Here is a 25,049-nt window from a genome sequence, read left to right as displayed (position 1 = left end):
CAAATACAGAGTTATTCATGAGCTTTTTAGGTTCTTTTCGAAATCACTAGTAACCATCTTTCTTAACTCTGTGTTCAGTCTTAGATAGGGCTCCATCCAAGGACTTTGATCAGACTTAAGAACTCTATTTATTTTCTTTAGTTTCATACCTAATGATAGATATAACTGGAGGTTTCTATAGTCGACTATATATTTTGTCTTATCCTTCAATTTGGTAAGAGTTTTTTCTACATTAGCTAACTCAGTATTACCCATCAAGTTGTAATGATATTCAGACATCCAATCTCTATTGACCATAAATCTTTGGGAGCTAGCGAATAACTATTATGATGTTTATGTAACTATGTTGGGTATTCTAAGTCAACTTCTAGTGTGTACACATTATCAGAATCGTTGGGAATATTATTCACATCAATATTGTCTACCCACTCAAAACCACCGGTGGGTTAAGGTCGACTCATAGCCCAACAATACAGATTGCTGGAGATATAATATATGTGTAGAAGGTCTCCAGAGAAGATAAACGAAACTGAATCTAAGTCAGTTACATTGTATTGTTCTCAATTTCCCATCCTTGTCTGTATAATGTATATTTTTAGTCAAAGAGAATTATATGAATACACAAAGCCATTAAGAAATTAGTAAGATAATCTGTACTTTACTAAGAAAGTGTTATCCCAAATATAACATTAGTTACAAAAGAGAATAATATATATCTTTCCATGTTACTCAGATAAAGTCTTTGAGTTACTCGTAGCTTGCATGATGAGATGAGAATCATATCCTCTAAGGCTATGAAACACAACAGGGATTGGTATTGTTTGGGGATTTTAAAGTCTTAAGTTACACTCATCATGCGCGGCACCTCTGTAATTACCTGTGATGTGACAATGATCTCTTACAGAATCCCCATTCAGGGGTTTATTACAAAATGGCAACTCATTGCCTTCTTTTAGGCTATCCAATCATCCTTTGTTATACTGACTGACTGACTGAGTATGGTTTTACGCCGCTTTTAGCAATATTCCAGCAATATCACGGCGGGGAACACCAGAAATGGGCTTCACACATTGTACCCATGTCGGGAATCGAACCCGGGTCTTCGGCGTGACGAGCAAACGCTTTAACCACTAGGCTACCCGACCGATCCCCTTTGTTATACACATAGGCTTCGTATGTGATAACTTTTCCCTGACTATTTTTTTAGTGGAGATTCTAGGAGCTCTTAAGCTCTTATAAATTTTAATATATTTTTATCCTCTTTAGGCATATCAGTCCTGATAGCAGTCTGCCTAATGACTCTACAATCTTCTTTTTGCGCTTCTTAAAGATTTTGTCTGCTGTATCCATGCAGGCATATTTTCCTAATGGGTTGTTTGATAACATAATAGCTTGCTTAAACTCTTTATCCATGTATAATGATATCTACCATCTACTACAACCAGAAATAAATTGATTCTAGAAGAATTTTCTGGGACAGAGCTCAAGCTGTGTACAACAGTTCCTTTAGAATGCCTGAAAACATTTATAGCTACATTATTTTGCTTTTGCTTAATTTGCGACATTGATGTAGGCATATATATATACCTTCTGACCTTGAAATTATGAGTATAGCTCTATTAAAGGCCTATCTTTATTTTTGTTTGCAAGAAATAAAGCAGATCTCAATGCCCATCTTATACAGTTGTCATCAGTATTTGTAACGTTAATTATGTCTTGTTTCTTCCAATATGGGGGTGAATCTATATAAGATCCACCTTTCAAAAAAAATGTATTTGCTATATCTAACTATAAAGTGTCAATTCTACCCACAACCCAACCTAAAACCTCTATATGATAGGTTTAATATCGTTAGCATACATGTTGGAACTAATATCCATCTCCCAACCTCTCAGATGTTTACCAACGGCATGATCTGTGGGTACAAATCTTAACTGGACTGGTTCATGATCATTGGTAATAGCTGATTGCTTCTTAGGATTTTTAGTCACTCTCACAATTTGTGGTGTTTCCGCATCCATTTGTGTTTTTTCCACTTCCATTATTATTAGGTCGGCACTTTAAATTGACAGTACTTAGCAGTGGTATTTATATACTGGTGCTGAGAACATTCCGCATGGTGACCCAAAAAGATCCGTGGTAGAACAGGTCTTCAGCAACCCATACTTGCCATAAATGGCAACTATGCTCGTCGCAAGAGGCGACTAAAGGGATCGGTTGGTCAGGCTTGATGACTTGGTTGATGCATGTCATCGATCCCAATTGCGTGGATCGATGCTCATATCAATCACTGGATTGTCTGGTCCAGACTCGATTATTTACAGACCGCCGTCATATAGCTGGAATATTGCTGGGTGCGACGTTGAACAACAAACCATCCAACCGTATCTGTGGTAAAATCCACAGGTTACTGCACTTAAAGCATGTCCAACAAACGGGTCTTTAACGAGAGACCCAAAAAGATACAGGGGCGGTCGGCTAGCCTAGTGGATAAAGCGTTCGCTCGTCACGCCGAAGACCCAGGTTCGATTCCCGACATGGGTACAATGTGTGAAGCCCATTTCTGGTGTCCCCCGCGTGATATTGCTGGAATATTGCTAACAGCAGCGTAAAACCAAACTCAATCACAAACTCACTATTCCCCTAAGTATTGGGTTCATTTCCAAAAGCCGCAAAACTGTATGTTGTTCTTTTGAGGTATCCGCTACAGGTTCTGTCACCATATCCCGCTCCTTTCGCAGACAAGTTCTGTTCTCATCTCCTTTATCTTTTTCATAACTTCATTCTCATGTTCCCTTCTAGCATCGTTTGCCTTGTCTTTGGAGAGATCGTTACTATATGATTTCCGAGGCGCAAAACCAAAAGTGACAAAACAATACACAATCTCAGAGTCTCAGATTTCGGTATGGAAATATCTTAAGTGAGTGAGTGAATATGGTTTTACGCTAAGGCTATGAAACACAACAGGGATTGGTATTGTTTGGGGATTTTAAAGTCTTAAGTTACACTCATTATGCGCGGCACCTCTGTAATTACCTGTGATGTGACAATGATCTCTTACAGAATCCCCATTCAGGGGTTTATTACAAAATGGCAACTCATTGCCTTCTTTTAGGCTATCCAATCATCCTTTGTTATACTGACTGACTGACTGACTGAGTATGGTTTTACGCCGATTTTAGCAATATTCCAGCAATATCACGGCGGGGGACACCAGAAATGGGCTTCACACATTGCACCCATGTCGAGAATCGAACCAGGGTGTTCGGCGTGACGAGCGAACGCTTCAACCACTAGGCTACCCGACCGCCCCAAATATCTTAAGACATCAAAGGTTGTTTTTTTAAAATTGCACAGAGTTCATGTGTCATGCGTCTGCATCCGTTTCCTGCACAGATAATGGGAGTTCATATGCAAATACACTTTGCAGGGATAAGTCGTTAAACCCAACTCACTCACTCAATCACTCTTTATGACTTAATAGCTCCATTGGGGCACGGGTGGCCCAGTCGTCTAAGGCGCCGCGATTCGCTGTGCAGAGTTGCGTCCCTTGGGCAAGCAAGAAACCTATGATTGTGGGTTCGAATCCCGGTTCGCCTCGATTATGTTTCTAGGTTTGTCAGCACCATACCCGTGCTCGTGGGTTTCACCGAAGTGGTAAACGTCAGAGACCTGCATCACTTCGGGCTTTCCTCCCACATTAAGCTGACACGCCGCGATATAACTGGAATACAGTTAAAAGCGGCGTTAAACCCAACTCACTCACTCACTCACTAATAGCTCCATTATACAAGCTACGACATCCATACGAATTCTCGGTGAAGCTGATCTGAAGTTGCCCGTTAGCCATAATGACAATAGCTGTGCATGAGGTTACCTTCTGTCGTATCAATTTCGGCTGACCTGCCCCTCTTTGGAACTCTCTTACCATGTTCTAGTTTTTCATATATTCACAGTACGCTCTTTTGAAAACATACCTATCTTACCTTTATTTACATGCGCTGAGCGATAGGTAAAAGCCACAACACCCTTTCCTTAGTAATCAGAAATCTCTGCCAAAAAAGAGTCGATTGTACGATTCCGACTATGTCATGAGCATGTGTTTATGAATCACCAGGTGTTCGCGAAAAGGTGAGCTTATCCTTCCCTACCGGTGACATCCGTCACAAACACATGCAAAGGCAAGTCAATTGTTCACCAAGAAAAAAAACACTGGAACAAGTGAAAATAGGGAATTGTATCGGACACCATTTTTGTGACTGATGCGTCAAATTTGGAGATGACCTCTACGTCTACCATAAAACGGTTTGAAAGCTTCATCGAGGCCTTGGATGTTGAAACCTTGGTCAAAGAACGTGTAAGCACTTACCCCCCGTAAAAATCCACGTTAGAATTGTTTTTAAGCAACCCGTGCTTGTCGCAAGACGTAAATAATTTGTTGGTTTAATTATTGTATTGTCTTTGAACTTCCTTAATGCCAGTCAACCGAGTAAACATATAAAGTGTGTGTTGTTTTTAGGAAAACACAGTTTATTGTTATGACGGAAGTGCTTTCGTCAGTGCTAATAAGCGGTGCTTTTTGTGTCTGATTGGATTAAGGTGATGATATATATATGTATCATTCCACTGGGGATGGGGTGGGGGGAGTCGCGTTGATATTGAGTCACATCTTTGGCTTGGGGTCAGAGACGCATTAGTTTCCAGATTTACAGTATATATCATTACATTTTACCTTCTAACTAGACCCACCCAAATAACTGCATGTCCAATAATGAGAAGATATGGAGCTGCTTATTTCTTGTTTGACCGACCCTAGCTAAATGTTTAGAAAAAAATCTATTTCATATTACAAAAAGATGTGTCCCAGTCATATGGAGCTTGGGTGTAAGGTGCAATGGGGTTTAATGTCGCGCTCAAGTGCTATGTGGCACGAGTTTTGATATACGTATTAGAGTTGATTAAAAACGGAAGTAAATTGATTGAGGCGCTCGTACAATGTTGTGTTTTAGAGTGGCCTCCCTTTGTGTCTTTGCAGTCCTAACTCCGTCGCAACGCTTGACACCTTCGTTACTCTCCCGGTATTGAGAGCTCCGCTGCGAGGAACTGACTTGTTTCCAGTTCCGGAGAACAACGTTTTCACCATAAACACCACTAATTAGCATATCTCGTGACTAGGCTTTTCTCTTGTTTGTAACCAAACGCGCTTTTTCAGAAATCAGAATAGACGGACTAATGCAAGTATTTAGGGGAGCTTTTCATATTGGTTTGCATAATTATATAGATATGCTACTACAACTGCGACAGTGAGTAGCGTGACAATACATATTTACACATCAAAATGACGTCATCGCTAACTCTCCGTTGGGCTTCAATGACAGCACGTGGAGCCATACAACAATTGTAAACAGCATAACAACGCAAATGGAAATATTTTTTTTAACGATTTAGAATATTTTCTCAATAAAAGTTAACAATTCAATGACATATGTTTATCTAGATATGTAGACTTGTCAAAAACGAAACCGATGAAAAACATATGCAAGATCTTCTATGGACTGTGTGAGATGTGACGATTCGTCACATGGCGCTGGCCTGTGGCAGGGGTACTATGCTGGTCGCATGGAACTCTGGGTAGGAGAGTGCGTTTTCTAGACGCTGCGAGGTAACATTTTTGTAAAGGCTTGTTGTTCCTTTATAAAAGCGCAAGACAAGGGAGATTCGAGGCTTTAATTCTATGACTTGACTTATGTTATCTGCATGCCAAATGAGGCCTGCAAACACCGATAATTCTGCCTGCTCGCAGCCTGAATCTTGATTCAAGAATGGTACAAGTGCCTGATGCAAGACTTGTATGTCAGACAAATTCAGGACATTCTTGCTGTTGTTTGTGGTTTTGTGTGTTAAGCCACACTCAGCAATATTCCAGCTATATGATAGCGGTCTGTAAATAATCGAGTCTGGACCAGACAGTCCAGTGATTGATATCATGAGCATCGATCCACGCAGTTGGGATCGATGACTTGAATGAAACAAGTCAGCGAGCCTGACCACCCGATTCCGTCGCCTCTTACGACAAGCACAGTCGCCAATTACGGCAAGCATGGGTTGCTGAAGAGCTATTCTACTCCGGATCTTCACACGGGTCCAGGACATTCTTGAATGCACTTTGCACTACTATGTATTGCTGTGGCCATGTCTTTGAATCAACACGTAACACAAGATTATTGCACTTACATAAACATGTATATAAATATGTGTGTGGTTTCTTGTACAAGTCCAGACTAATGCCGGTTTTATTGTGCTAGCCTCCTGAGATACCATATACCTTTATACAGTCTCTGCCTTGCCGCAGTTAAACATGGATCCACCACTCAGACATATTAACCGACCAGACCTTGTTTTATCCCCTTTGTAATGCCCAATGCCAGACAGGGTAACAAGAACCTCCTTTTCAAGTCTTTGGGCGTGGGACGGACAGGGATTATTGAGCCTGGAAACCACTATTGCGATGAGTGAATGAATTGGGTTTTAGCCTATCTTAGTAATATCAGGAAACCTGACACAAAATGTGCCTCAGACATTGATAAAGTCTCGCCTTTAGCTCCCCCAGGGAGTGCTTTAGACATCGCCTGCTCCACTTTGCCTTGGAACCTACTTGTGGGGATTCCGGGTAGGGTCACTGACAACTTATGCTGATTGTAACCAAATGGATAGGGTGGTCCGGTTTGGTGGCTTGGTTGATGGAGTGTTGTATACCTCAACTGCACGAATCAATTCTCATAATTTTAATCACGGGGTTGACTTGAACAGGAGGTGGCACGGGTGGCCCAGTCGTCTAAGGCGCCGCGATTGGCTGTTCAGAATTGTGTCCCTTGGGCAAGCAAGAAACCTATGATTGTGGGTTCGAATCCCGGTTACCCCCGATTATGTTTCTAGGTTTGTCAGCACCATACCCGTGCTCAAGGGTTTCTCCGAAGTGGCAAACGTCTGAGACCTGCATCACTTCTGGCTTTCCTTCCACATTAAGCTGACACGCAGTGATATAACTGGAATACTGTTTAAAGCGGCGCTAAACCCAACTCACCCACTCACTGAATATGAAATTTACAGACCACCATCACCTGGATGTGGTCGTGTGATGCTCTTCGAAATATTCAAGGCCTTGCATGGTGTCATACACAGATAACATGTCATCAAACAAAATTAAGCCACCATCCGTGTAATGTTTAATGCTTAGACATAAATTGCACAAAGCCGTGAAATATATATACAACACAATACAAATTCATCTAGGTCATTGGTTCGAGGAACATTTCCGACAATGAAATGTGTGTTAGTAATGGTAATTTTAGAACTAATTGTGAGTAATAATGCCACAAAATAACTCCTGTGTCATCAAATGTCACTAATCCGAGTGGTTCTTAGTTTCAATTGATTTCAGCAACACATTCCTATCAATCAACTTCCTATGCCAAATAAGAATGTTCTACCAGAAATGTCTTCAGTTTTAACTTAATCTAATTAATTAAAATTAGTTTAATTCAATTCAATTCAATTCGATATTAAATAAAATAAAATAAAATAAAATAAAATAAAATAAATTAATTCAAACTACATTTATATATTTTGATTTCATGTTATCAATAAAGCACTAGTATGGCGCTGAGATTCTTAGACATGTCAATTAAACACACTCTCAATAGCCCTAACATCTTGTGATCAAGTAATTTGGAGTGTCTATAATATTGTTGTACTATAATATAAATACTACTCAACTTTTCATGGTGAATATGAGACATGTCAGACATACTTAAATATACATCTGACATTATAAGAATCAGATTTGTGTACCATGGAAAAATAAAAAAATATCCCTATCAAAAGTCGTGTATATGTTGGCCGGACAAGCAATAGGTCACCTTGACCAGACAAGCAATAAGTCACCTTGACCAGACAAGTAATAGGTCACCTTGACCGGAAAAGCATTAGGTCTCCTCTCTTATCTATCCCAAAATAGTCCCAACAGTAAACCCTGCTTAAGTATCAAAATATATTGAACCATATCAGTATATCTTCGACTATCATAGTAAAAGATAAATGTATAGATAAAGGTAAATGTCTCCCCAACACACAAGCTATTCGTCTGAGCAACCCTGGCTATGGCTATGGAAACTACATGTATATGTTAAAGTATGCAAGGTATATCAACTAATATCACCAACATCCCTATGTTGAATGATGTGGATCATAAAAAAACGAGCCTTTGAAGGCGCCTTTATCAAATGTTCCCAAGAATGCAGGAAGACAGTGTGTTCTTGGGTTTTACACACAAAAATTTGTTACTACTCTGGAAGGCGATGAGTATAAGTTGTCGGCTCCAAACCCAGATGGCGTCTCAAGTGGAACATCGTCAACTGTGGATCAGGAACGGGTGCTGCCGTCAAGGTCGAAGGTTGTGCAAAAGCATATCTTACATTGCAAGGAATATCGAAGATTAAACTAACAAACTGTCCGACATTGGCTTAGTTTCTCTTGTATCTGAAAATGACATTGTTGCTCTATATAATTGTTGTTGTTTTTCCAAAATAGGTGAGTTATCACGTTATGAAAAATGGTATTATGGTGGAAATGCGTATGAAGTAGTTAATGGATACAGTTATCTTTGCTTGTGAGTGAGTGAGTGAGTTGGGATTTACGCCGCTTTTAACAGTATTCCAGTTACATCACGGCATGTCAGCTTTATGTGGGAGGAAAGCCCGAAGTGATGCAGGTCTCGGACGTTTGCCACTTCGGTGAAACCCACGAGCATAGTATTGTAGCAATAGATTACTGAGGTCGATTGCTTAAATAATAATCCAATTCAGGCAAGAAAGGTGTTCATGGTCCTGTTAATTAGTACACATTCCTTGAAACCATACTCACCTCACTTTCACTTCAAATGTTTTGATACAAAGATAACAAGTCACCAATATTTTTATACGGGGCTGAAATTTGGGGGCTCGGTGACATAGAACCGAGACTGGCGGATGTTCTTTTCAGTCGTCCGCTGTTTTGAAATGTGTCATATATTGGCTGTCTCTTTTTAATATACAGGAATCTCGTTTGCCCCCAAAATGTTACAATATGCTGTAGTTGTAAGATGAACAAGGCCAGGTAAGTTGGGTATTGAAACTTAAAACTGTTATTTTCAGATTAGGATTTGGTGATGTCTGGTACTTTCAAACATGTGGTAATAAAACCGCATTTTTAAATTATTTACGTCATTTATTTATTTACGTATTAACTTTTTATTTATTTAACATTTATTTATTTACGTATTTACTTTTTTCAGGTTTGGCATTGTGATCTATGCGAAAGCCTCCAAATGGGCTATTATGCAGTTTAAAACATCCTTTTCATGTGAGAACTATTTGAGTAGTATAACTGTAAATAAATTCAGGACCACATTGACTCGTTTTCGGCTCAGTTCTCACAATATAGAAATTGAACGTGGACGACATTTCAATATTCCTTGTAAATTTAGAAAATGTAAAGTTTGTAACCTAAATCATATCGAAAACGAATATCACTTTTTGTTAATTCTTCTAGGTTATAGCCATCTAAGGCCAAGTTTTGGCTTAATTTTTACATTTAATTTAATTAATTACATGCAAGATGTCCGAAAAGCTTGTGTGACGTATTGCCATCCGTCTTTGTACGGCGTGCGTCATCCGTCATGCGAAATCTATTCACAATCCATGTCTTACTACAGGATATGCTAAACTGCTATAGAAAAGGTATAGACTTCATATCCGAAAAGATATACTTAAAGTGGCTATATTTGACTCGGTACGGTACTTGGGAAACCTACGGGTGTTTTTTAACCAAACATCATTGCATTGGAATTCCTGTTGTTTGTAATAGCATATGATTCTGGTGTATGCTTAACTGTCATATCCGTAATACTGCACCAAATGTCCCTTGTTATATGGCTAAAACTCTGTTAATGGACCATTCTAACAACCCACCACCATCTACAACTTGCTCTGACCTGCTTAGGCTGAGTCCTCCTTTCCGTCGTTACGGTATTAGGAGTGAGTGAGTATGGTTTTATGCCGCTTTTAGCAATATTCCAGCAACATCACGACGGGGGACACCAGAAATGGGCTTCACACTTTGTACCCATGACGGGAATCGAACACAGGTCTTCGGGTGACGAGCGAACGCTTTAACCACTAGGCTACCCGACCGCCCCTACGGAATTAGGATAGCAGTGAGGTTACCTTGCAGAGTATCGAAAAATAACCTTTGTAAAACAGAAACAGTAAGTTTGATAAAATTCAGTTAAAAGGGTTAGGGGTCATAAACCCTTTATGAAGCCTGAACATTTGCACATCTTGACAAAGTAACGATCAATTAATTCTGTGAAGTTTCATGAAAGTTCGATAAGTATTATGTTATTGTGATAACCATTAATGTAAAACAATTTTATCTATCACTTCAACCCTTAATGTATTTCTTTTTACATTAAGAGTAATTTTTACATTAAGGTTTGTAACACGACACCTATCACAATACACAGGTTGGAGTAAACTACCTTGAATAAATCATATTTATCACCAAAAAGTCACTTGGCGTTATCTTCTTACTATTATAAACCAACAACGACTTTGATAAACACAAAATATCTGTTTGAAAACTGTCTGATAAATACATAATATATATCCTCACAATTGATACAAACATCTTGTATTCCTTATCAAAATGATAGAAAAAAGTGTCTTTATTTTTTATAGTTGTGCTCATATTTCATCCATATAAAATAAAATGGTTTCTACAAAATGGATACAGTATAATAACTATATTGTTCTTCATAATCATGTTACTAAAAAATTGCTTCCATAGATTCTAAATGTTTCATGTTTGTTAAAAAATGATTATTAATTTATGAGCTGGTAAGATGAAACGTTCAAGATTATTGCACTCATACAGTGATCTGCTAAGACCTGTGTGTGGCTGCTTGTACTAGTTCGTCAAATGCCGATTTTATAGTGCTAGCCCACTGAGATACCCCACAGGAATGGAGGAACATGAATACCCCACTCAGACACAGTAGTACACACCGAGCCGACCAGTCCTTGATTGGTCCCTTAATGCTGACCGACAGGCAGGGTAACAACAAGTAACATCTTTTAACATCATTTATTATGACGTGGCCGGGACGAACTCCGGACCTTCCACTCTCCAGGCGGATGGTAGACCATGGATGAATAAATAATGTAGTTGAGCTTAAATTAAATGAACAAGTGTATATGATATAAGTGTCTGTAGTTTGTTTTGAAAATTGTGCGGTATGGTGCTGCAAACCAAGAAGCATAATCATGGTAGATCCGGGATTCGAACCCATGATGAATTAGTTTCCGGCATGCCCAAGGGAAGCAACTCTGCACAGCACATAGCAGCACCTTACAAGACTTGGTCACCTTGTTAGAATGGCCCCCAAACATTTGTGAAACGGTTTGAATCAATGGAGCAGGAAGCATATAGTCTATAAATATGGTGGCGAATCGATGACTTGCTTCAACCTTACTATCACATGACAAGAGTAACGTTGGTCACCTTCGCCTATTATCAACAAAAGCTGTGTTATATAATGACTAGTTCCTGTTTCCCTGGAGCATTCACAAGGTCAAACCAGGTACTGTGTTGGGTGTGTGTGTGTGTTTAGAGTGTTGGGTGTGTGTGTGGTGGTGTTGGAGGGGGGGGGGGGGGGGAGGGGGTAGAGAAGAGGAGGATTTTACAAGATACAAAAGTAGAGAATGGATGGACAGACAAAGCATGGAATGCACAATATATTCATTGTACCTACAGCCAAGGTCATAGTTAAGCTTTTTTGACAGGGGGGGGGGCAAATATTTGTACAAGTATAACTTGTCACCAACTTGTATTTTCATGATTCAAATAAAACTGTTTTCTATATAAAAATCCAGGGGGGGCAACTGCCTTCTGCAAGGACCCTTAAAATTAATTATTGTGGTATGCATGTGTGGGTAGGGGGGAGAGGAGTATGTGTGTTTAGAGGGGGGTGTGTGGTGTGTGTCTGTGGGTGAGGAGTATGTGTGTATTCAGAGGTGTGTGGGATGTATGAGTGGGTGGGGGGAGGAGTATGTGTGTTTAGAGGGGTGTGTGTGGTGTGTGTCTGTGGGTGAGGAGTATGTGTGTATTCAGAGGTGTGTCGGATGTATGAGTGGGTAGGGGGGAGAGGAGAGTGTCTTTAGAGGGGTGTGAGTGGTGTGTGTCTGTGGGCGAGGAGTATGTGTGTATTTAGAGCGGTATGGCTTGTGTGTGTGTGTGTTAGGGACGGGGGGTGAGTGAGTGTGTGTGTATAGAGGGGTGGAAGATGAGGATAATGTGTGTGATGTGTGTGTTTAGAGGGCTGGGGGACTGAACATCTTATGCCTGCTGTTTGTATAGGGTTGTGGGAGGGATATGTAGAAAGTTGGAGGTGAGTGTGTATGTGTTTAGAACGGTGTGGGTGAGTGAGGATGTGTGTGTGTGGAGGATCAGAGTTCAGGTGGCGCGGATATGGATGTTCACATAACCATATTGTTATAATGAAGTTGGTAATGACAAAGAAACTGACTATGTTGATTATGAGTAGAATTCTTCTTTCATTCAGTGTCAAGTTTCTTTGGGCAATATACACTACTGATCAATGACTGCCACGTCCTTCACACATGGCGGATGCTGGACAGGTGTTGCAGTTGTAATTTGTGAGATGGTAACATCTTACATAGCTTTATAATTATTTCAATGATCTCTAGTTTTAATCTGGTTGAAACTACTTAACAGCTGCACCTGGCAATATCACATATTGCAGTCTAATTTTGATAGAATTATGCTAATAATTGCTAAAATAAATTAAAAATTAAAAAAACATAATGATAATTGACTTCCGAATGCAAAGTTGGGTCCTTTGGAAGCACTCGTATCATCATCATCATCATCATCATCATCATAAGAAATTTACATTTTACATGATAAAAGAATAACCCTTCAAACCTTCAAACACTGTACAAGACTTGTCGCAAATAAACAACAGTTCAGATTACTGGTTGCCATTATAGTGTTTGTCCCACATAAACAGCATGCTTAACAGAGTCTAAGAACCCCGCACCCCAGCAACATACATAGGGTATACACCAAGGGCCATTACCGTGGTACTATCATGCACACATTCAGGTCATCAGGGACTGGTCATTTATTATAGAGGGATGAAGGACCATTAAGGTGTATGTGTGTGTGTGTGGGGGGGGGGATGATGACACAGCAGAAGAGGAGGGCCACAACTATTGGCAGGGTGCTGAGGGTGGATGAGTGAGTGAGTATGGTTTTACGCCGCTTTTAGCAATATTCAAGCAATATCACGGCGGGGGACACCAGAAATGGGCTTCACACATTGTACCCATGTCGGGATTCGAACCCGGGTCTTCGGCGTGACAAGCGATCGCTTTAACCACTAGGCTACCTGACCGGCCCTGAGGGTGGATGAAAATTTAAAAAATAATATATTTGAACATTATTAAGGGGCTCGACATTTATTATAGGAGGAGGATCCTAACAAACTGCTGCATGTATTGGGGGAATGTTTGGGTGTGTGGGGTGTGTGTGTGTGTGTTAAAGGTTATTGTCAGCCAAATAGAATACAGTCCTAAGTCCGATCACACCTGACCACCCCTTTCTATAATAAATGATCAGTCCCATACAAGGAGATGCTATATGCTAAGACAAGTGTTTTTAAACACAGCAAATGAAAAAAACACACAAGTATAACATTTTCCAATTCTAGAAATCACAGATATTGTAACCCCTGCCAAATGTTAACCTGTGTTAACATCCCACACTTACATAAAATATTTCTTGACTTTCTCAAAAGATCATGTTCTTTGAAACAATGTTTGTAACTAAGGATAAAAATGTTGATGGATCCGTGACACAAACGTCATCTCACAAAATAAGACTTGAGGAATCTCCTGAATAGAATACATGTACCACAGAGGGAACATCACGGACCATCATTAATTTCTAGCACTTGGAAAAATACAAACAATCTTAAGTACAAGTGCCTTCAGTGATGACCCTATTCTTCGGGATTGTGGGCAAAATGTTGATCTAACCACAAAAGTCCACAACATAAAACTTAAAAGTATATTCATTAATATACACTCAATATAACGTATCACACACTTTTTCAAAGTCATTCACGGTAAAGAATCCGAACAGAATCTATTTACATAAATATATATCCCAAACATGAAGTCCTGGCAGACTGCCATATCATTTATAATAAACAGTAACAGTAAAAGATATAAAAAATAATGTCATCACAATCGCTGTATCCTCAGCATCCACAGACTAAAAGTACATCTAAATATTAACAGCATCCTCACCTTACCTGGTCTGGGGATGTCACAGGTCATATAAACCACAGCGTTTCCCAGATGGGAGTCAATGACAACATACATATTTACCTTGGTACACCTGTGTATTGGTCTATAGTGTTCTGATGTCTCAACTACACCTGTGTATTGGTCTATAGTGTTCTGATGTCTCAACTACACCTGTGTATTGGTCTATAGTGTTCTGATGTCTCAACTACACCTGTGTATTGGTCTATAGTGTTCTTATGTCTCAACTATACCTGTGTATTGGTCTATAGTGTTCTGATGTCTCAACTACACCTGTGTATTGGTCTATAGTGTTCTGATGTCTCAACTACACCTGTGTATTGGTCTATAGTGTTCTGGTGTCTTGACTACACCTGTGTATTGGTCTATAGTGTTCTGGTGTCTTGACTACACCTGTGTATTGGTCTATAGTGTTCTGATGTCTTGACTACACCTGTGTATTGGTCTATAGTGGTCTGATGTCTTGACTACACCTGTGTGTTGGTCTATAGTGTTCTGGTGTCTCAACTACACCTGTGTATTGGTCTTTAGTGTTTTTATGTCTCAACTACACCTGTGTATTGGTCTATAGTGTTCTGATGTCTCAACTACACCTTTGTATTGGTCTATAGTGTTCTGACCTGTGTATTGGTCTATAGTGTTCTGATGTCTCAACTACACCTTTGTATTGGTCTGTAGTGTTCTGATGTCTCAACTACACCTTTGTATTGGTCTACAGTGTTCTGATGTCTCAACTACACCTGTGTATTGGTCTGTAGTGTTCTGATGTCTTGACTACACCAGTGTATTGGTCTATAGTGTTCTGGTGTCTCAACTACACCTGTGTATTGTTCTATAGCTTTCTGGTGTCTCAACTACACCTGTGTATTGGTCTGTAGCATTTCGATGTTTCAACTACACCTGTGTATTGGTCTATAGTGTTTGATGTCTCAACTACACCTGTGTATTGGTCTATAGTGCTCTGGTGTCTCAACTACACCTGTGTATTGGTCTATAGCGTTTGGGGGTCTCAACAACCGTGAATATATCAAGTGCATCAACCATGTTCTGGTCCAGTGCTCAGGTGCCTCTATGCCCACAACCATGTTTCCAATGTCTCTGCCAATGACCTCTAAGCATGCTCTTCACTATAGCTGTGTGGTGGTGTTTGCAATGTGGGCAGTCTTGGCCTGGAAGTCTGCCTGTACAAATGCACCTTTGCCCCTGTGTGTAGTGAAGGGATCGGGATCAGGAACACACATGGGTCTGGCTAGCCCGATGGTCTTAGATTCCTTCACCTTCAGCCTTGCCTCCAGCTTGACCCGCTCCTCCTCCGCAAGTCTTAACTTGCTGGTCGCTTCCTGCAATGCAGAGGGTACCAACTGTAGTTTTGCTATAGGTCTTTACGAAATGATAAATCCATGGATGATAGTAATTCTATCTCTCTCTCTCTCTCTCTCTCTGTTTGTTGTTTAACGCCGCACTCAGCAATATTCCAGCTATATTACGGCGGTCTGTAAATAATCGAGTGTGGACCAGACAATCCAGTGATTGACATCATGAGCATCAATCCACGCAATTGGGACACGATGACATGCATCAACCAAGTCAGCGAGCCTGACAACCCGATCCCGTTAGTCGCCTCTTACAACAAGCATAGTCGCCTCTTAAGGCAAGCATGGGTTGCTGAAGACCTATTCTACCTCGGATCTTCACGGGGCGTAATTCTATCCTAATAATAAGCAAGTCTAGATAAGTAGACAGTAAGGATGCCAGTCTCTCTCTTGGGACACCTTATTCTTATTATAAAAAATCAAGAAAATATGAATTCAACCTTAGATTATTGCCTTGGCAACTTGTGCAAGTCTACAACTGTAAGTTACACCTCCTTTAGACATAAATTTACTTTTCGGACCCTCCATTAAATTTTTATATGTTTCTGCTTATGTTTAAACAAGTATTCTGTTCCTGAAAATGATTTAAAAGCTAACATGTCTTCAGGTTTTACACAAACAATAAATTGATTACTGGACAAACTGGAGGGTCCGAAAAGTAAATTGTTTTATAAATAGACCTGTTTGACTCATCCATTCCTCCATCAGGAGTGAGTGAGTATGGTTTTAAACTGCTTTTAGCAATATTCCAGCAATATCACTGCAGGGGACACCAGAAATGAGCTTCACACATTAACATTAACTTATTATATTATATATTATTTTGTACTCGTCCTGCGATGTTTTCACTTGCCCTCATAAATTTTATAAAGTTTCATTTTCTCTACAACACCTTTGTTACAAGTTACAGGCCACAGGCCGATAGAACATAACATTACAGAAATACAATTACTGATAAAGTGACTTATACAATTTCATTGCATTCAATATGAATTTCGATAGCTGTACAATAGTAGGTTTATGATTAGATGACATCAGGTGAACAAAAGATTCCAGTCACGGATTATAAATACACGTCATCATAATTTGTGATGGTTATTTTCCCGACGCAAAGACATTACCGTGAACACGTAACACCATGTCAAGAAATCTGTACTGAAGTACACAAATTAATTATGTAATTACACTGTCTGGTTATAAAATTGTTCACTGTATATCTTGACTTATGTTTGAAACCTATTTCATTAATTGTATTCAAAATTTAATTCACTTTTGTTTACATTAATTTCAACACAATCGTTTGTGAAGTGATCAGGAGATCACCATTATTTACAGCAATCACAGTCAGATTACCACCACTGATGCCTTGAAACGAACTTTGTTTGACAGAAAATGGATATCTATATCATAAATGTCATACTTTGACTCGTTCAAAGTCATTTGATGAAGTTGCTGAAGGGATATGATGTAATTTTTTTCTGTGCATAATACTTGAATATTTTTCAAAAATACTGAAAAACCCAATGGGGTGTGTGCCAATGCAATACAGTATTTTATTGAATTTGATTAGAGATGAATTGATATGACTGAAATATGTACTCGCCCTGTAGGACGAGTGTTGGCTTACTGCAAATGCTACCGCTCTTCAATACGAGCGGACGAGTGGATTTTTCGAGCTCTGATATCCCAAATCATCAAAATGCACCAGTTCATCACCAGACTATTATCCACAGCAAGTTTCATAAAGAAATATTAAACATTTTGGGAGTTCCATTCCGGAAAACAAGCACTACCCTCATCTTCAGTATAAGTCCACCATGTCATTATTGAAACGTTAAAAACTCAAAAACATAGAATATAGGAGAGATGGACAGGGGGACAGATGAAGGGACGGACGGACATACATGGTGATTGCCATATTCCCCTGGACATAGAGAACAACTCCAGCACTGTACATAGAGAACAACAACTCCAGCACTGTACATAGAGAACAGCAACTCCAGCACTGTACACAGAGAACAACAACTCCAGCACTGTACACACAGAACAACAACTCCAGCACTGTACATAGAGAACAGCAACTCCAGCGCTGTACACAGAGAACAACAACTCCAGCACTGTACACACAGAACAGCAACTCCAGCACTGTACATAGAGAACAACAACTCCAGCACTGTACATAGAGAACAACAACTCCAGCACTGTACACAGAGAACAACAACTCCAGCACTGTACACACAGAACAACTCCAGCACTGTACACAGAGAACAACAACTCCAGCACTGTACACACAGAACAGCAACTCCAGCACTGTACATAGAGAACAACAACTCCAGCACTGTACATAGAGAACAACAACTCCAGCGCTGTACACACAGAACAACAACTCCAGCACTGTACATAGAGAACAACAACTCCAGCACTGTACACAGAGAACAACAACTCCAGCACTGTACACAGAGAACAACAACTCCAGCACTGTACACACAGAACAACAACTCCAGCACTGTACACACAGAACAACAACTCCAGCGCTGTACACAGAGAACAACAACTCCAGCACTGTACACAGAGAACAACAACTCCAGCACTGTACACACAGAACAACAACTCCAGCACTGTACACAGAGAACAACAACTCCAGCACTGTACACAGAGAACAACAACTCCAGCACTGTACACACAGAACAACAACTCCAGCACTGTACACACAGAACAGCAACTCCAGCACTGTACACAGAGAACAACAACTCCAGCACTGTACACACAGAACAACAACTCCAGCACTGTACATAGAGAACAACAACTCCAGCACTGTACACACAGAACAACAACTCCAGCACTGTACACACAGAACAACAACTCCAGCACTGTACACACAGAACAACAACTCCAGCACTGTACACAGAGAACAACAACTCCAGCACTGTACACACAGAACAACAACTCCAGCACTGTACACAGAGAACAACAACTCCAGCACTGTACACAGAGAACAACTCCAGCACTGTACACACAGAACAACAACTCCAGCGCTGTACACAGAGAACAACAACTCCAGCACTGTACACAGAGAACAAAAACTCCAGCGCTGTACACAGAGAACAACAACTCCAGCACTGTACACACAGAACAACAACTCCAGCGCTGTACACAGAGAACAACAACTCCAGCACTGTACACACAGAACAGCAACTCCAGCACTGTACACAGAGAACAACAACTCCAGCACTGTACATAGAGAACAACAACTCCAGCACTGTACATAGAGAACAACAACTCCAGCACTTTTCACAGAGAACAACTCCAGCACTGTACATAGAGAACAACAACTCCAGCACTGTACATAGAGAACAACTCCAGCACTGTACACACAGAACAACAACTCCAGCACTGTACACACAGAACAATAACTCCAGCACTGTACACACAGAACAGCAACTCCAGCACTGTACACGAAGAACAGCAACTCCAGCACTGTACACAGAGAACAACAACTCCAGCACTGTACACAGAGAACAGCAACTCCAACACTCACCGTCAGTTGGCTCTCAGCTTGCTCCCCCTCCAGCTCCAGCTCCTTCAGCCTGTTCCTGGCCTCAATGAGCTGTGAGTCGGCCTCTACCCGGGCCTTCTCCATGCCTGCCCGGTGCCTGCGCTCCTCCTCCAGCAACACCTCCTGCTGCTCCTTCAGCTTCTCCAACTCCGTCCTCTTCTCAAACTCCTCCTCCAAGATCCTGCAACAGCCACACCAGCCACATGAGGGGGGGACCACGCCCAGGAGGTGTTACCAAGGATACCAGATTACATGCAATTGTGACTGCCCCATGACATGCTATTTGTGTCTATAGCAAGATGCACATAATCACTGACGTCATCATCAGTATCACAAACAAGTTGAATATGTGGCTGAACTCACTTAGATTAAACATATAGCCTATGAAATCTTTTATTAAATCAAATATGTTTCTGTTTAGAGAGAATAAATCTTTCCCCAATGTTGACGTTGACGCTATATTAGCCTAATTTATTATCTGGACTAGTTTTGATATAACTAAATACAAGTTATGAAGCTGGGCCCTGTTCCTCAAAGCGATCGTAACTACAATCAATCTTAGAGACTTACGTCGATTTTATATTTGTCTTAGCTAAAGTTTACGCCCGTTCCAAAAAGCGATCTTAGGCTATTGTAACTTTACAAGTTCTTAAGTAGCCGATCTTAACAAAGATCGGAATCTTCAACCATGAGATTACGAAAGTTTCCCTTAGAGTGGCCTCCCTTGATCATGTTTAGCAGACGACGCATTTCCTTGCACACCATAATAAAAGTCGCCATCTTTGTTGTTATGGTACAATATTAAGATCGATTTTAGCAATCCTAAGTTGGTCCATAGCAACTTAGCATTTCGATCTTAACTTACAACTCTCTTAGTTAAGATTGCTTTGTGGAACAGGCGGCTGATCGTAACAAAGATTTAAGATCGCATACTTAGAGAGTTACAATCAACTTAGCCCTAAGATCGCTTTGTGGAACGGGGCCCTGGACAATAAGTTGAATCACATCTTTGACATGTTTGCAATGGTTAGATAGCCAGGCAAATTAGTAACGCTATCCCTTGATTCTTATAAGGTTATTAAATACAATATGCAAACATCAATTATACAGATACATAGACATACAAAATGCTAAACTATTTATGATATACAGACATTTCCCACAGTTGAAGCATCTACACCATTAATGAGTACAATATGTCATACATTATTGCTTGTCTTTATTCCTCTTATTACAGTCATTAGTAAGTGTGTATCAGTTCATGTGTGTATCATTCCAAGTGTTTGGGTATCAATCCATGTGTGTGTCAGTCCATGTGTGTATCATTCCAAGTGTATCACTCCATGTATCATTCCATGTGTGTATCACTCAATTGTGTCTGTGTGTATCACTCAAGTGTGTCTGTATCATTCCAAGTGTCTGTATCAATCCACGTGTGTCATTCTATGTTTGTATCATTCCACATGTATCATTCCATGTGTGTATCCAAGTGTGACTGTATCAATCCATATGTGTCATCATGTTTCTATCACTCCACGCATATATCATTCCATGTATCAACCCATCTGTGTCATTCTATGATTGTATCATTCCATGTGTGTATCATTCCATGTGTGTATCACTCTATGTATCATTCCAAGTGTGTCTGTATCAATTCATGTGTGTCTCAGTCCATGTGTGTATCACTCCATGTGTAGGTATCATTCCATGTGTTTCATTCTATGTTTGTATCACTCCATGTGTGTATCAGTCCATGTATCGTTCCATGTATCAGTCCATGTTTGTATCAGTCCATGTTTGTATCAATCCATGTGTGTCATTCCATGTCTGTATCACTCCGTGTGTAGGTATTATTCCATCATTCTGTGGACATCTGAATCACTCTATGTGTGTATCTTTCCATGTGTGTATCCAAGTGTGACTGTATCAGTCCATGTGTGTCATCATGTTTGTATCAGTCCATGTGTGTATCATTCCATGCGTATTGCATTCCATGTATCAATCCATGTGAGTCCTTCTATGATTGTATCAGTCCATGTGTGTATCATTCCATGTGTGTATCATTCCATTTGTGTATCAATCCATGTGTGTATCATTCCATCTGTGTATCATACTCTGTTTGTATCAGTCCATGTGTAGGTATCAATCCATGTGTATCATTCTCTGTGTGTATCAGTCCATGTGTATCAATCCTTGTGTATCAATCCATGTGTAGGTATCAATCCATGTGTAGGTATCAATCCATGTGTATCATTCTCTGTATCAGTCCATGTGTAGGTATCAATCCATGTGTATCATTCTCTGTTTGTATCTGTCCATGTGTAGGTATCAATCCATGTGTATCATTCCATATATCAATCCATGAGTGTCATTCTATGTTTGTATGAGTCCGTGTGTGTATCATTCCCTGTGTGTATCAATCCATGTGTGTGTCATTCCATGTGCGTATCAATCCATGTGTGTATCATTCCATGTGCGTATCAGTCTGTGTATGTATCATTCACTGTGTGTATCATTTCATGTGTGCATCAATCCATGTGTTTATATTCTTTCCATGTATCATTTCAAGTGTGTCTGTATCAATCCATGTGTGTATCAATCCATGTCTGTTATTCTATGTTTGTATCAGTCCATGTCTGTATCATTCCATTTCTGTATCATTCCATGTGTATCTGTATCATTACATGTTTTCCATTTCACATTATTTACAACAACAACTATGAAATACGATAAATATAGACCAATTATCCAGACATATAGATAAACAAACACATAAAAAATACAAAAATATAAAAGATGCCATTTCCCAAGTAAGAAACAAAGACATGACTGTATAAATACAACACACAGCCAACATATCATCTCCACAATCTGCCCTCGTGTGTCTCGTGTCTACAGCAGAGTGCAGTAACAGTTACACAACGGAGGCATGTTGTCACACGGCTTCTTCCTCCCTTTCTTCCCAATGTCCTCTGTGTCATAATGATCTTCCTCCATCTCCTCCATTTCCTCAACCTCCCGCCTCACTCGCCGCCTCCGCCGGGGACGTTGCAGCAGCAGACTCTGACCCCCCTCACCCCCTTCCCTTCTCCCCGACCTAATGGGCAGTGGGACGGCTCCGTGCGGGTACCTTGCTTGCAGGTTGCGGACAATCTCCTCGTCCCGCTTGGCCTGGCGTTCCTCCTCCAGGAGCTTCTCCATCTGTTGTCGGATCTCCTCCAACTCTTTGAGTCGTTGTTGTTCTGCTTCTCGGAGCACAGCCTGCTCTCGAAGCTGAGCCTCGATCGCAGCTCGCGCCTGCAACGAGATCATGAGGCCACTGAGGAAATATGATCTCAAGTTTAGTATGACCAGGATTTCCATAACAAGGTATCATATACGTTGATGTGTCTGGTCTCCTAAATAAGTAAATAAGCAAGTCTTTGACAGCCATGAAGAATATTTGTTTGTTTGCTTGTTGTTTAACGCCGCACTCAGCAATATTCCAGCTGTATGATGGTGGTCTGTAAATATTCGAGTCTGGACCAGACAATCCAGAGATTGACATTATGAGCATCGATCCACGCTAATGGGACACGATGACATGCATCAACCAAGTCAGCAAGCCTGACAACCCGATCATGTTCATGGGCGGATACAGCTTTTTTGAAAAGGGAGGGTGCACAATTAAGATCTATTTATTGTCTTTGGTGGTAATTTATACAGAAATAAAGATTTTTTTCGAAATAGAAAGGGGGGGTGCGCACCCCCGCAACCCCCCTCTGTATCCGCCTATGTCGTTAGTCGCCTTTTACAGCAAGCATGGCTTGCTGAAGACCTATTCTACCCCGGATCTTCACGGGTCACCATGAGGAATAATCCAAGCTGTCAAGACATGAAGATACCCTCCATCAGCTACCATCTCATTATACTGCTCATACCGGCGGTTGGGTAGCCTAGTGGTTAAAGCGTTCACTCGTCACGCCGAAGACCCGGCTTCTATTCCCGTCATGGGTACAATGTGTGAAGCCCATTTCTGGTGTCCCCACCGTGATATTGCTGGAATATTGCTAAAAGCGGCATAAAACCATACTCACTGACTCACTCACTGCTCATCCAACCATAAATCAAGGCTGCAGTAATTTACCTGGATTTCAAACAAATTGCCTTTGGCAGACAAATTGGGGGAAAAATTGTGATACTGTTCAAAATAGGATTTTTGTAATATTATCATTTACATCAATACTGAGGAATTGGAATTTTTTTTATTTCTAAAGGGGATTTTTTACAGTCATTTAATGCAATTAACTATTAAGTGTTGGCTTCCATTGTCTATTGCTAATCACCTATCAGCCCCAATTAACTGTTGGCTTCCCTTGTTAAGTTTTACCTTTGATATCTCATTACTTTTGTTGAATTTACAGGTACATATGTATGCTCTCCAAACTCACTGAAATCAGATCTTAGTTCTGTGAGGATATCCTATTGCGGGTCATGTCAGAAGAACCATTTATCTGACCAATCAGAGCATCGCTTATCAGTTTGAATGTGATTTTTGATCGTGCAACCCCGAAAAAAAACACACAGGGTATTCCGAACGACAGTTATGGGCTTTATGTCTGTATTTATAAAATCTAAGCCATCTATTAGCCATTCCGGAATGTTCTTTTGTTCAGTCTTTAATTTTTTAATCAAGTATATGTCAAAATATGTTTCAAAGCGTAGTGGTCAGTTTGAAACTAGTGCAGTAAAGCACGATTAAGCTGCCTTCTGATTGGCTATTGTCAACTTCTTGTCAGTCATTCCATTTTTCAGTCAAAGTTCGTAATAGGTTGTTCTGACGTGACCCATAATGGGATGTCCTCAGATCTTTGTTTAGCGGTAGCGAGAACTAAGATCTGATTTTAATAAGTTGATATGCTCTCCTTCCTAGCGATCATTCACATCACAAAAACCGTATTTGATGTAATAAGCGCCCAGGGCGCTCTCAAAATTAGAAATAGGGGGTTCTTATTAGAATATAATTTTGACGTTGAGTTGAAACATCGTAAATTTCGAGGTTTATGCTGGCAGCCTGGAATGATACAAAAGAAAAGTCTGTGTGTATTATACACGACAAACATATTTTCCAGAATTTAATTACCCATAATTAAGGGTGCATATAACACATGAGTGCATATTATACACGAATAAATAAGTCTTGTGTACATTGATCAATCGGAAGAGATTGCTAATGGGGATTGTTCACTAGCCAATATGTTAACAAATATCGCCGTGGGCTCTTATAAGAACGGGGTGCTGATTACGTCAAATACGGTTAGTAAGTAAATATATACTCCGCAACATTGTGTTTCTCTTAATAGTGAAGTTGACATAAATAAAAGCAGATTTGATATTTGGTAATCTTAACAGGGTGAGGTGAAATGGGGTTTAACGTCGCGTCCAAGATTATTGCACTTAAATAGCGACGTGCATGTACGTGTGTGTGTGTGTGGCTGCTTGTGCTAGTCCAGACTGATGCCGATTTATAGTGCTAGCTCACTCAGATACCATGCCGCAGTTTAACATGAATACCACACTCAGACACACTATACTGACTCTTAGCCGACCAGTCCTTGTTTTAGCCCCTTAATGCCGAGCACCAGACAGGGTAACAACAAGTACCATCTTTTAACGTCTTTTGGTATGACGCGG

The 25,049-nt window shown here is 40.3% G+C and overlaps 1 protein-coding gene across 2 annotated transcripts in view; it reads right to left on the bottom strand.

The window, feature by feature from the left end:
- Positions 1-11,846: 11,846 nt before the first annotated feature.
- The window catches only part of LOC139456215 (switch-associated protein 70-like), a 56,499-nt gene continuing 43,296 nt past the window's right edge, over positions 11,847-25,049 (bottom strand). The window contains exons 7-10 of one of the 2 annotated variants that reach the window (XM_071237794.1): positions 22,507-22,673; positions 19,359-19,557; positions 15,001-15,787; positions 11,847-14,920 (exon numbers count right to left, since the gene is read on the bottom strand). In XM_071237794.1, the coding sequence (XP_071093895.1) occupies positions 15,575-15,787; positions 19,359-19,557; positions 22,507-22,673 (579 nt within the window). In that variant the 3' untranslated portion in view covers positions 11,847-14,920; positions 15,001-15,574. The remainder of the gene's footprint in view (positions 14,921-15,000; positions 15,788-19,358; positions 19,558-22,506; positions 22,674-25,049) is intronic. The other variant, XM_071237795.1, reaches the window with a different exon arrangement.

Source organism: Haliotis cracherodii, unplaced genomic scaffold, assembly GCF_022045235.1.
Source record: "Haliotis cracherodii isolate W230 unplaced genomic scaffold, xgHalCrac1.p SCAF_11, whole genome shotgun sequence".
Classification (NCBI taxonomy): Eukaryota; Metazoa; Mollusca; class Gastropoda; order Lepetellida; family Haliotidae; genus Haliotis; species Haliotis cracherodii.
The sequence above is the reverse complement of the archived record's forward strand: the minus strand, read 5'-3'. Positions and strand labels throughout refer to the sequence as shown.